This window comes from Muntiacus reevesi, chromosome 2, assembly GCF_963930625.1.
Source record: "Muntiacus reevesi chromosome 2, mMunRee1.1, whole genome shotgun sequence".
NCBI classification, from domain to species: Eukaryota; Metazoa; Chordata; class Mammalia; order Artiodactyla; family Cervidae; genus Muntiacus; species Muntiacus reevesi.
In genome coordinates this window covers 6,224,240-6,237,934 of record NC_089250.1, presented here as the reverse complement: position 1 = coordinate 6,237,934, position 13,695 = coordinate 6,224,240, and the positions used below count along the sequence as shown (strand labels likewise).

Sequence of the window (13,695 nt, the reverse complement as noted above, 5' to 3'; positions counted from 1 at the left end):
AGTAGATATTTTTTTTATTCCATTCAAGAATCTCCTATTTTTATTCTAGTAGAAGTTTTATAAGGAATGGATACTAAATTTTATAACTGCTTTAGTGACATCTATCAAAATAATCATGTGTTTTCTTCTCGGGTCTTTCAAGGTTACAAAATGCCTTACTGAGCTAACTATCCTTGCAGTCCTGGATAGAACTACTTGATCATGGTATTGTGACTTGACTGTGCTGTTCAGTATGCAATGCCAGGTTCTTATATATTTTTTCTCAAATAATATTGCCTTATAATTTTCCTTTTATGAAATGTTTATTTGTTTGTCAAATTTGGGGATCAGGGTTATGCTAGCTTAGCGGTGGGCGACTCAGTGGTCATCAGACTCACCTCTAGTGACAGTAAAATATAGGGGCCTCAGCCCAACAGAAATACTCTTCTCTAATTTATGTTTCTGTTTTAATCTTTAACAATTCAGTACTTCTGCTTTCCTCTTATCTCTTGTTCCCTTGACTGGTTAGTTTACTAGCTTCAGTGTTACTACTTAGTAATGTAAGAATACACATTTTCCTCTGAGTATGCAGCTGTTTGGATCCTATGATGTTCTCACAATTGTTAGTTTCTAAATATGATGCCATTGTGACTTCATTTCCATGTTGATCCAAGAGCTACTTAGGTGAGGGCTTTAAAACTTTCAAGTGATTTTTTAAAAGATTTCATTTTTAATTTTGGTATTAATATTTAGTTTTATTTCACTGTGGTCTAAGACCTATGTAGATTTCATTTTTTGAAATTTAACAAGGTTTGCTTTTGCTTTGTGCATAAAATGTAGTAAATTTTTATGAAAATTAAGTTAGTATTTAAAAAGATGACATCTACTGGTAATAGTTTTTTTTTTCTCTTTTCAGGAAACATGAGTTTTATTTTATGGTATATAACTTCATATTCTGCAGCCTTTAATAACTTTCCCTATTTCCTTTTTTTCAAAACAGTTTTCCTAAAAATTTATTTTTTGTTCTCTTTTTTTGTTAAATTTATTTTTTAATTTGAGGAAAACTACTTTACAATGTTGTGTTGGTCGTTTTAAGTTCAGCATTCAATACATAATTATTAAACTAAACTCAATAACTATATCATCAATGTCTTCTTTGTGTTTATTTTTTAGACTTCTTCATTTTTCAAAGACTGGAAGTTACTTTAGGGTCCCCTATCACTATTTCATTTTTTATTTTTCCTGCTTTTGTTTTTAATCAGGCACATTAAATTGACCCACATGATTTTTGAAACCTCCTAGGATAATTCATTATCCTACTAATTTTCAGTTTCTATAGAAAAATTAAGAATCATCTATGTTTCTGTTGTGTTACTTAATGCACAATCTCTAGGAGCTGCATTGATCTTCATTACGAAGAGGCTCTCTATATAATTTTTATAAGATGAATCTCTTATGTTTAATAATTCATGCATTAATCTTAACTTTCCTTAACTGCTTTCCTTTCTGTTTGCATTTGCACCACACCTTTGGTCATTTATTTATTTTTCAAGTTTAAGTTTATCCTTTTCTTGAAGGTTAATTCATATGAAGGAAGAACAAGCAGTTCTGCACATACTTAGGGTGACTGCATCAGTGTCTTCCACTGTTGAATCAATATATTCAAACAAACTCTTCCACATACAGCAAAGTTAAATAGTTCTTTTCAGGAAAGAAATTTAAAAATCAAATATAGAAATATCTTGCATAATAAAAATAATACTGATGGGTTTTTTTTTCATTTCATTTTTCTTTATTTAGGCCATGCTGTGAAGCTTGTAGGATCTTATTTCCCTGACTAGGTATCGAACCTGGGCCCATCAATGAAAACATTGAATCCTAACCACTAGACCTCCAGGGAATTCCTGAAGATATTACTGATTGTTTGATGCTGCTACTCAGACATTATGAACAAGTTTTACACAATTCTTAATCATAGTGCAAAAAATCTAAATAACTGTGTAGTGTTAGAATCCTTTTCTAAATAAATTTCAGTAGTTATTCTAGCTACTTTTCAGCAAAGACAGTTAATCTACAGACTTTCCAGCTAAAAATTTGAAGGCAAACCACCTGAAAAAGAGTACCAGTCTCAACTCTTAATAGACTATTCATTCCAGAAGTCCCTAATTCAGAGGGTAATGTCACACACCTAAACTCAAAAATGTCTAATCTTTCACAACACATTAAAAATATTTTTGAAGAAAAAGCTAGACTAGTGACCAAAAATGTTGCATAAGGCACACAGTTTCAAGGAGACAGCCCAGATCAGGGAGCATTCTAACAAAAACCACCACTAACATAGAAGATAGGAATTGAAAATGGGTCAGAGATTTTAAATGGTTGAATGATGATTCAAAGTTGCCATTTCACTCTGTCTCATGTTTAGGACATTTAAAAAAATCACAGTCATCCACTCCCCTCAGCCTGTGAAATGTTAAATCCACCCAGGAGAGGGTCAAGACCTCCCTTCACTCCATGTCCCACTGTCTTTTAGTTGTTCAGAAAAATAAGGAGTAGCACAGCATTTTACATCTTAAAATATCGCTTGCAATTCTGTACATATCTGTCTGGAAATGTGTCATTTCCAGCTCTGCTTTGGGTCTGGTTTCAACATTTGTAGGTGCAGATTTGGTAAACACCCTACTCTTGGTCACTTTTTTTTTTCATTTATTTTTATTAGTTGGAGGCTAATTACTTTACAATATTGTAGTGGTTTTTGTCATACACTGACATGAATCAGCCATGGATTTACATGTATTCCCCATCCCGATCCCAAAGACCATAGTAAAAATCAACAAAGCTAAAAGCTGGTTGAAAGCTAAAAGCTTTCAAAAATCCCGATCCCAAAGACCATAGCAAAAACCAACAAAGCTAAAAGCTGGTTTATTGAAAAAAATAAACAAAATTGACAAACCATTAGCAAGACTCTTGGGCACTTTACACTGCTCCTTCCACTGTACCAACCTCTCTCTTGGGCACGGAGGGTGTTTTAGTGCTGGTTGCACCAGGGAGGTGGAACCAGGTGTCTGGTTGGCACCAATCTTCCCATTATTTCACCCTTTAGAATAGCTTTTCATTGAGTTGTATTTGTTTTTGATTACAGCCCATAACTGAGTTTAGTTTTTGGCTCAGTCTTTTGCTTTCAGTAAGCAAATATGTTCTAAGTGTATATTTTTGGCCAACATATTATGTGTGATGTTTTGTCCTTTTACTACATTTTAAATATTTCCTCTTGATTTCTTTTTTGTTGAATTTTTCTATTTTGTAATATGATTTCTGTGTTCTTTCCCCCCTTGAATGTTGGAGACTATTTTGAAAAGTTAAGTTAATCGCTTAAGAAGTATCTTAAGTGATTGCTGTTGTTCAATCACTAAGTTGTGTCCGACTCTTTGTGACCCCATGGACTGACACACCAGGCTTCCCTTTCCTTCACTATCTCCCAGAGTTTGCCCCAATTCATGTTCAGAGTTGGTGATGCTGTCTAACCATCTCATCCTCTGCCGTCCTCTTCTCTTTTTGCTTTCAATCTAAATGTCCCTAAACTTTTATTTTGGGTTCCTCAAAAAGCTATTTCAGTTATTAAAAATTAAGTCTCTATATTTCCAAAGTGTTGTTAGTCTATCGGCCCTGCTAACATTTTCTTAAGTCTATGTGGTATACATTTTTCAAAAGTTACTTGTATTTCTTAAATAAATAGCATTCAAAACTATATTACCAATTTGTACCTGCTCTGTTCAGGTTACTATTAATCTTGCAAAACAATTTTGAATGTACTCTGTTTAATCATATATTTTTTGACTGCTTACATTCGGTTTTCAGTTCTATTTGCTAAAATTACTGCGGGTGGCTTTTGTTTTGCTCTCTTTCTGTTTACTTGGAAGTTGTTAAAATTTTCTTCTGAGCGCTTGAGCTGGAGAGCTTGAGGAAGCAAGTGAACATTAAAAGCCCAGCAATTCGGAAGGATGAGCAGGTGGGGAAAGCGTGTCAGCTGTAGGCAGTGCAAACATGGTTCCTCACCTCTGTCTGGTTCTCTGGGTTTGCTGAATCTGCAGAATCAGGGACCCTTATTCTGGATCTGTCTTCACTGGAAGCCTGTGTCAGGCTGTCTCCTTAAGGTTCTGGTGGCTGTGACTGTCTCTGACTTCGTGTCTCTTTTGACAGGGGTGTCCTTTCAGGCTTGTGGGAGACTCAGCTCTTCTGAAGGAGGAGAACTTTTCATCCTCTTCCTGCTTATTTCTCCAGCCCTCATGCCTCAAAATAAAGATACAGTGTGGGGACTTCACTGGTGGTCCAGTGGTTAAAAATCCATTATAATGCAAGGAATATGGGTTTGATCCCTGGTGGGGGAACTAACATCCCACATACCATAGAACAACTAAGCCCATGAGCCTCAACTACTGAGCCCACACACCACAACTAGCATCTGTATGTCACAAAAAAAGATCCCACGGTGAAGATCCTGCATGCTGCAACTAAGACCTGATGCAGCCAAGTAAATAAATAAAAAAAAAGATACCATGTCTTTCCTAAGAAATCTGGAAAACCACTTATAGACTTTGGAGTTCTAGCTAAGTACTGAGTATGTGGATGAAAATGTGTTCAATTTGAATGGCGATTTATTCCAAAGTTCAGTTCAGTCGCTAAGTAGGGTCTGGCTCTTTGTGACCCCGTGGACTGCAGAATGCCAGGATTCCCTGTCCATCACCAACTCCCAGAGTTTACTCAAACTCATGTTCATCAAGTTGGTGATGCCATTCAACCATCTCATCCTCTATTGTCCCCTTCTTCTTCTGCCTTCAATCTTTCCCAGCATTACGATCTTTTCCAATGAGTCAGTTCTTCGCATCAGGTGGCCAAAGTATTGGAGCTTCAGCTTCAGCATCAGTCCTTCCAATGAATCTTCAGGACTGGTTTCCTTTAGGCTTGACTGGTTTGATCTCCTTACAGTCCAAGAGTCTTCTCCAACACCACAGTTCAAAAGTATCAATTCTTCAGTGCTCAGCTTTCTTTATAGTCCAACTCTCACCTCCATACATGACCACTGGAAAAACCAAAGCTTTGACTAGATGGACCTTACTTGGCAAAGTAATGTCTCTGCTTTTTAATATACTGTCTAGTTTGTTCACAACTTTTCTTCCAAGGAGCAAGCATCTTTTAATTTCACAGTTACAGTCACCATCTGCAGTGATTTTGGAGTAAAAGAAAATAAAGTCTCTCACCGTTTCTATTGTTTCCCCATCTATTTGCCATGAAGTGATGGGACTGGATGCCATGATGTTAGTTTTCTGAATGTGGAGTTTTAACCCAACTTTTTCACTCTTCTCTTTCACTTTCATCAAGAGGCTCTTTAGTTCTTGGCTTTCTGCCGTAAGGGTGGTGTCATCTGCATATCTGAGGTTATTGATATTTCTCCTGGCAATCTCAATTCCAGCTTGTACTTCTAGCCCAGCGTTTCCCATGATGTACTCTACATATAAGTTAAATAAGTAGGGTGACAATATACAGGCTTGATGTACTCCTTTCCTGATTTGGAACCAGTCTGTTATTCCATGTCCAGTTTTAACTATTGCTTCTTAACCTGCATACAGATTTCTCAGGAGGCAGGTCAGGTGGTCTGGTGTTCCCATCTCTTTAAGAATATTCCACAGTTTATTGTGATCCACACAAAGACTTTGGAATAGTCGATAAAGCAGAAGTAGATATGTTTCTGGCACTCTCTTGCTTTTCGATGATGCAATAGATGTTGGCAGTTTGATCTCTGGCTCCTCTGCCTTTTCTAAATTCAGCTAGAACATCTGTAAGTTCACAGATCACGTACTGTTGAAGCCTAGCATGGATAATTATGAGCATTACTTTACTAGCGTGTGAGATGAGTGCAATCGTGCAGTAGTCTGAGCATTCTTTGGGACTGCCTTCCTTCGGGATTGGAGTGAAAACAGACCTTTTCCAGTCCTGTGGCCACTGCTGAGTTTTCCAAATTTGCTGGCATATTGAGTGCAGCACTTTCACAGCATCATCTTTTAGGATTTGAAATAGCTCAACTGGAATTCCATCACCTCCACTAGCTTTGTTTGTTATGATGCTTCCTAAGGCCCACTTGACTTTGCATTCCAGGATGTCTGGCTCTAGGTGAGTGATCACACCATCATGGTTGTCTGGGTCATGAAGATCTTTTCTGTATAGTTCTTCTGTGTATTCTTGCCACCTCTTCTTAATATCTTCTGCTGATGTTAGGTTCATACTATTTCTGTCCTTTATTGTGCACATCTTTGCATGAAATGTTCCCTTGGTATCTTTAATTTTCTTGAAGATATCTATAGTCTTTCCCATTCTATTGTTTTCCTCCTTTTCTTTGCATTGATTGCTGAGGAAGGCTTTCTTATCTCTCCTTGCTATTCTTTGAAACTCGGCATTCAAACGAGTATATCTTTCCTTTTCTCTTTTGCCTTTTTGCATCTTTTCTTTTCTCAGCTATTTGTAAGACCTCTTCAGACAATTGTTTTGCCTTTTTGCATTTCTTTTCCTTGGGGATAGTCTTGATCACTGCCTCCTGTACAATGTCATGAACCTCTGTCCACAGTTCTTCAGGCACTCTGTCTATCAGATCAAATCCCTTGAATCTATTTCTCATTTCCATGGTATAATCATAAGGGATTTGATTTAGGTGATACCTGAATGGTCTAGTGGTTTTTCCCTACTTTCTTCAATTTAAATCTGAATTTGGCAATAAGGAGTTCATGATCTGAGCCACGGTCAGCTCCTGGTCTTGTGTTTTCTGACTGTACAGAGCTTCTCTATCTTTGGCTGCAGAGAATATAACCAATCTGATTTTGGTATTGACCATCTAGTGATGTCCGTGTGTAGAGTCTTCTCTTGTGTTGTTGGAAGAGGGTGTTTGCTATGACCAGTGCGTTCTCTTGGCAGAACTCTGTTAGCCTTTGACCTGCTTTGTTTTGTACTCCAAGGTCAAATTTTCCTGTTACTCTAGTATCTCTTGACTCCCTACTTTTGCATTCCAGTCCCCTATGATGAAAAGGACATCTTTTTTTGGTATTAGTTTTAGAAGGTCTTATAGGTCATCACAGAACCGTTCAACTTCAACTTATTCAGCATTACTGGTTGGGGCATAGACTTGTATTAATGTTATATTGATTTATTGCACTGGTCTTTTTAATTGCCGGTTTTTAAAGCCCTTCTGCCAATTGGTTCTCTAGGAGTGGCATGTTTCATGAATGGCAAATCCATTTTTAGTAGATTTACATCTGATTCTTAGGCCTGAAACTGACCTGGTGAGCCCTGGGTTTATTATCCCAGATGGAAAACTGTTTAGTAGAAAAGCTGAGCAAGACTAAGAGCTACCACTCCTAGTGGCACATCCCTGTGTCATTGTTGTCCTCAATTTCCTCCTCTGGAAGATACGAATAACACCCCTTCTACTGCCTCTACAGCACAGGTTCTGGGGAGGCATAAGTGAGATCATATAGGAGAAGACAATGGGCCAGGAACAAGCTGCTCCCTCATTCTCCCAGAAGTGTGGGGAGCAGAAGTTTCCTTCAAATTTTACTCTTCTAAGAGAAAATTGTTTCAGCTAAAAGAGAAATAAAAAGGTTGTTGGCGCCACCTTTCCCATTCACTCATCATTCATCCATCCGTTCATTCATCCATTCATTCATTCAACACAACAGTCAACAAGACTCATTCCTCCCTTCACAGGAGGAGCAGAAACAGGCAATATTCAAGTGCAAAAGTGATGGTTATCACTAAGAAAAGTAGGAGAAAGAGCTAAACCCAAATGAGAAATTGTTGTTTAATGGGTATGATGCTTCTGTGATGCAGAACAAATAAGTTCTAGAAATCTTCCCTACGACACAGTGCCTAGAACAATCCTGTACTGTGCTCTTGATACACTTGTTGGAGTAGACCTCAAAATATAAAATTTCTAGGTGTACACCTGAAACTAACATAATGTTATAAGCCAACTATACTTCAATAAGTAAAAATAAAATTTTATTTAGGGGGAAAAAAAGGGTTAATCTCACGTTCTTACCACAAAAAGGAGGGTGATATGACACTTTCCTAGGTAATGGATATATTTAGTACCTTGATTGTGGTGACAGTTTCACAGGAATATGCATATGTCCGAACACATTAAATTATACATTTAAATAAGTATAATGTTCCTCTTTGAATAGTAATTATACCTCAATGAGAAGTGAAGTTGCTCAGTTGTATACGACTCTTTGCAAACCCGTGGACTGTAGCCTACCAGGCTCCTCTGTCCGTGGCATTTTCTAGGCAAGAGTACTGGAGTGGGTTGCCATTTCCTATTATATCTCACGGCATAATTAAACCTCAACAAACCTGTTTAATAAAGCTGGCATCATTGACTCAATGGACATGAGTTTGACCAAACTCTGGGAGATAGTGAAGGACAGGGAGGCCTGGTGTGCTGCAATCCATGGGGTTGCACATACAGATACAACTGAATGATTGAAAAATAGCAAAGCTGTTTAAGAAAAGTGGAGAAAATGACCCAGGAAAGGACCAGATGGAAGAAGTATGATAGTTGCTTTTTTCAGATCACATGGTCAGGAAAGAATGATTTGTATTTATTCTGGAGAATTAAAATCTTAATAAACTGCCTAGTAGGAGCATAATGTTTGAAATTTTCAAATAGACCATAATATACCTTTTTCTTTTTGTCTTTTATAATAGCTTTTTGTGGCACACAATCTAGATATGATCTAGATTTGAGAAGTAGCCACAGGAATCAGGCCTAACTGGAAAAAAATGTCAAAACGGTGAGCGTACATACCCATTTCCTGTCTTGTGCTGCCCACGCCTAGGCCATATGTCTCTAAAACCTCCTTTACTGTCCTCATGGATTCGTCGTACTTGGCTGCCAGGCCAAGGAAGTTATAGGAGCCCATATTGATGACATCTTTGATGACTCTTCCAGTAAACCTGCAGAGAGAAGGTCAGGACTTTTTCATTCAATATCATCCTAGGGTCCTATAAAATACTACCAGAAAGAGAGCTTAGACTTGGCCTAAATAAGATCTTTCCTATTTTCCTTTTGATCAGCCTTGTCACCACAAAATTATTTGCCCTTGGAGGAAAGTAACACCATCATGAATCTGGGCAGAGCACTGGGAAAAGGTAGCCGGGCCACATAGTATTACCCAGCTCTGATTTTTCTTGGGTGCTTGCTTTCATGACACCTTGGTTTAAATTGCAGCAAGAACTTTCTAAAGAGAAACAGCTGTGGTCATCACGGGCTGCTTCAGCCGGAACTAGAAGGGTACAGTTTGTCAATAAAGCTGAAAAGGACTCTTCCTGGCTGGCTCTGTGTATCCTGCACCTTCTGCCACAGATTTCTCTTAATTGCAACACAAATAAGCTGCCCTTGGCAACTTAATTACTGTGACTTCCCCCACTGGCATCATGAGGGCTTGCAAAGGGCTGAATGATGGAAGACCAGCTGTTTCATTGCTCTGTTTTTCTTTCAGATCTGTAATCTGTCACCCTTGCTAGAATTTCCTTGAAAGCATTTTCTTTCAAGCCCTCCCAGGTGGCTGCCTCACCTAAATGTCCAGTTGTAGTCATCTGTCACCCTTTCCATCACATCGAACACAGCTCCCGGGGCACTGCAGATGGGCCGATTCCAGTTGTCTCTGATTCTCATGTAAAGGTTCCGCGTATAAAAATTCTCAAAGTTTTGATATAGTGGCACAAAATCCTGTTATAAGAGAGGCAGAAGTTTACCTTTGGTCTCTCCCTTTTTGTAGTTCATTTACAAATAAACACTGAAAGATGTGGAGGAGCCATGAAAATATTCCATCTGCAAATATTTTGAGCAACGGTCTTGGGTAAGGGGATGGGCTGGGTCCACAAAGAACTCTGTGAGTCCTTCACCTCCAAGGAGCTTTCATTTTAGTGGGAGAAGGAGCACCTGTGGCAAATAAAGGTATCAAAAATGACAGCACAATACAAGTACCTAAAAGAATGCTGGAGACAATGAATTCCAGTGAATTTCATCCAAAATGTAACAAGAGGTATTTATGTCTAAAGCAGTTTAGTTGGAAGAGAACTGGATGGATGATAATCTGGTCTTAACTTTTTTGACAATGAACAGCCCCACTCATAATGTGTTTAGAAATGTGGATGAACTTGAATTGTTGGATCCATCGGTGTAACTGCTGGCAGGCGACCGAGGGCATAGATGCTGAGTTGGAGAGCTTCTGGAGGCATTTGGCTTCTCTCAAAGTTGAAGCAACAGCACTGTTTTGCTGTGTCAAATGCCATCCATGCCTGAGGGACCTGCAATCCAGGTGAGGCTCAGAGCAAGACATATTTGACTTTGTTATCTAGCTCTTAAGCTAGAACAAGGTAGAAAATGCAAACCTTGGGCAAAGTCAAGTAGTTTGGGTGTTTGTAAGGTTTTATCCAGAGGATGAATCATGTTTTGCCAGAGGAGTCAAGATGGCTTTATGCAGGAGAGGCTTTGGAGATGGTCACTGACGGTGGGATGAGATTACGATGGGTAGGTATGCTTGGAGAGGACACTCAGGGTAAATCGGTCTCTTTGCTGGAAATGTAGGGTATCTTTGAGAAGAAGGAGCAAGAATAAAACATGATGGATCCTGCCATTCTTTGCTCCAAGCTTATAATGGCTCCCACTTCATTTGGAGTTAAAGCCAAGGTTCTGATGGCCTGACTCTGTTGCCTGAGTTCCCTACCGTTCACCGTAGTGTGGGTGAGGCTGCCGTGTCTAATGGAAACAGAATGTGGGAGCCTTACATGTGCTCACAAGAAACTCAGATGTCACCCTGGTGGAGTGGGGAGCCCCTGAAGACTGCAGTGAGTTTCCTGCTCCCCTTTCATTTTCTTTGAATTCTTTCTTCCTTTTATGAAATGGAGCTTATGCCCTAGAGGCACAAGGAGGATGACAGAGAAAGGCTTTGAGGAAGGGCTTCTTATGCTACTAATCTGGCCTTCACATCTTCTGAGATGGCCCAATCAGATGGAAAAAGATAGAATCTGCATCTTTTGATGGCGGCTGGCTGCATCCATGACACAGCTTTTTTCTGTTATTTCACTTTTTGGTTTTTAGTGACAATGGCATCATATCTGGGGATAACTGTGATTTTCTATATGACCCAGCAATCCCACTTCTGGGCATACACACTGAGGAAACCAGATCTGAGAGACACGTGCACCCCAATGTTCATCGCAGCACTATTTATAATAGCCAGGACATGGAAGCAACCTAGATGCCCATCAGCAGATGAATGGATAAGGAAGCTGTGGTACATATACACCATGGAATATTACTCAGCCATTAAAAAGAATTCATTCGAATCAGTTCTAATGAGATGGATGAAACTGGAGCCCATTATACAGAGTGAAGTAAGCCAGAAAGATAAAGACCAATACAGTATACTAACGCATATATATGGAATGTAAAAAGATGGTAATGATAACCCTATATGCAAAACAGAAAAAGAGACACAGATGTACAGAACACACTTTTGGACTCTGTGGGAGAAGGCAAGGGTGGAATGTTTCGAGAGAACATCATCAAAACATGTATATTATCTATGGTGAAACAGATCACCAGCCCAGGTTGGATGCATGAGACAAGTGCTCGGGCCTGGTGCACTGGGAAGACCCAGAGGAATCGGGTGGAGAGGGAGGTGGGAGGGGGGATCGGGATGGGGAATACATGTAAACCCATGGCTGATTCATGTCAATGTATAACAAAAACCACTACAATATTCTAAAGTAATTAGCTTCCAACTAATAAAAATAAACGGAGGAAAAAAAAAGTCCTGGGGACTAGTGTATGTGAATTTAAAGGATGGTTGGGCAACTCTACTGATTACATTTGTAAGTTGAAATTCTCATATCAAATATATTTTCTCTCAAATAGTGAAATGCCCTTAGATAGATTTTATTATTTAAATCTACAGATTATGATAATTATACCCTTTTACATTTAACATGGAAGTGGACATATATTTGAGAGAAAATTTGATTATGTAATTCTAGGAAAATCTTTTTCAAACTACTTCTGTTTTGATTTCATACATTTTTCTCAGACTTTTTTTTTAACTGATCTGTCAGTTACTCCATCTTCCCCAAAATTGCTTGTGTCCTTCTATTTCTAATTTTTAATTTATCTGAAATGAAGTCATTTAAACTTATCCTACAAAAAAAAAAAAAAGAAAAAAGAAAAGAGAGAGTGTATCTGTCAGTAATATGTCTGGACTATGAATGGAATTATAGTTCTAGGTTTTATGAGAAATCTGACACAAAATAGAGTTAGCAGTTAGTTTAGAGGAGAAGTTAAACTTTGGTTTAAGAAAGCAGTTGATTTTAGAAAGAAAAGAAACAAAATATTATGCCTACAAAATTAAAATAAAATTGATTTCAGACATGGAACCACAAGATGCTCAAGATACCAGGGCAGAAAGAACAATGGAAATCATGGAGTTCAAATACCCAATTGAGCTGTGAGGAAAACTAGGCCCAATTAGATGAGTAATTTCAACCCTAGTCTACTCCAGCTCCATCTGTTCTACCAGCAGTCACTTCAGACATGTACACACTGCTACGTTTAAAAGAGATCACCAACAAGAACTTACTATACAGCACAGGGAAGTCTGCTCTATATTCTCTGATAACCTAAATGGGAAAGGAATTTGAAAAAACAAAACAGATACATGTGTATATATAACTTAATCACTTTGCTGTAATCTGAAATTAACACAAACTGAATCAACTATATTCCACTATAAAATAAAAATTTTTTAAAGTGACCTATAATATGGAATATGAAGGCCAACAAATTGCCATGCCATGGAGGAGGGTGCGTGCATTGTACGGAACCCGGCACTGACTTAAGAAAAAGTCTGCAGCTTCTGTTATTGAGGTCTCATGAAGGTGTGTGCCTCTCATCAGGTGCCCTGAGGAAAGGTGTGAACATGCTCTATCCTGCCCAAACTTCTGGCTCCTGGCTCCGAGATCCAGAATTTCTACCTGTGAAGAAATGGGCAGCTAGCTCTTTATTGAGAAAAATGTTCTGAAGGCAAGACATGGGGATTCTAACCAATTCTGTGGGGTAAGAGAAGACTTTCTGCTAGGGAATAATCTTCACACTCAATAGAAATTTCTATAAATTAGGCACTTGAAACTTCTCTGCTGAGGAAGTAGGGCAATTTTTAACCACATAGAGCCGTTTCTTTGTGGGTGGTATAAATGCTAACTTAAATCTGAATCACCGGCTCAGTCATCTACCTGTTCCTGAGAGGGAAATATGAGGTTGAAACCTTAGAATGCAAGAATAATGCCATTTGCCACCACAAGGATGAACCTAGAGATTGTCATACTGAATGAAGTAAGTTAGACAGAGAAAGACAAATAATATATGATATTGTTTGCATGTTCAATCTTTAAAAAAGGATACAAATAAACATATTTACAAAACAGAAATGGACTCACAGACACAGAGGACAAACTTAACGGTTGCTGGGGGTGGAGGTAGGGTGAAGGGGAGGGATTGTTAGGGAGTTTGGGATTGACAGGTATACACTGCTCGATTTAAAATAGATCCCTAATTGCCAACAAAGGTCCATCTAGTCAAGGCTATAGTTTTTCCAGTGGTCATGTATGGAT

General features: G+C 38.5%; 1 protein-coding gene across 2 annotated transcripts in view; it reads right to left on the bottom strand.

Moving 5' to 3' along the window:
* The window catches only part of SPTLC3 (serine palmitoyltransferase long chain base subunit 3), a 160,578-nt gene that overhangs the window by 94,098 nt on the left and 52,785 nt on the right, over nucleotides 1-13,695 (bottom strand). For both annotated transcript variants that reach the window (XM_065920874.1, XM_065920873.1), the window contains exons 3-4: nucleotides 9,603-9,757; nucleotides 8,834-8,982 (exon numbers count right to left, since the gene is read on the bottom strand). In XM_065920874.1, the coding sequence (XP_065776946.1) occupies nucleotides 8,834-8,982; nucleotides 9,603-9,757 (304 nt within the window). The remainder of the gene's footprint in view (nucleotides 1-8,833; nucleotides 8,983-9,602; nucleotides 9,758-13,695) is intronic.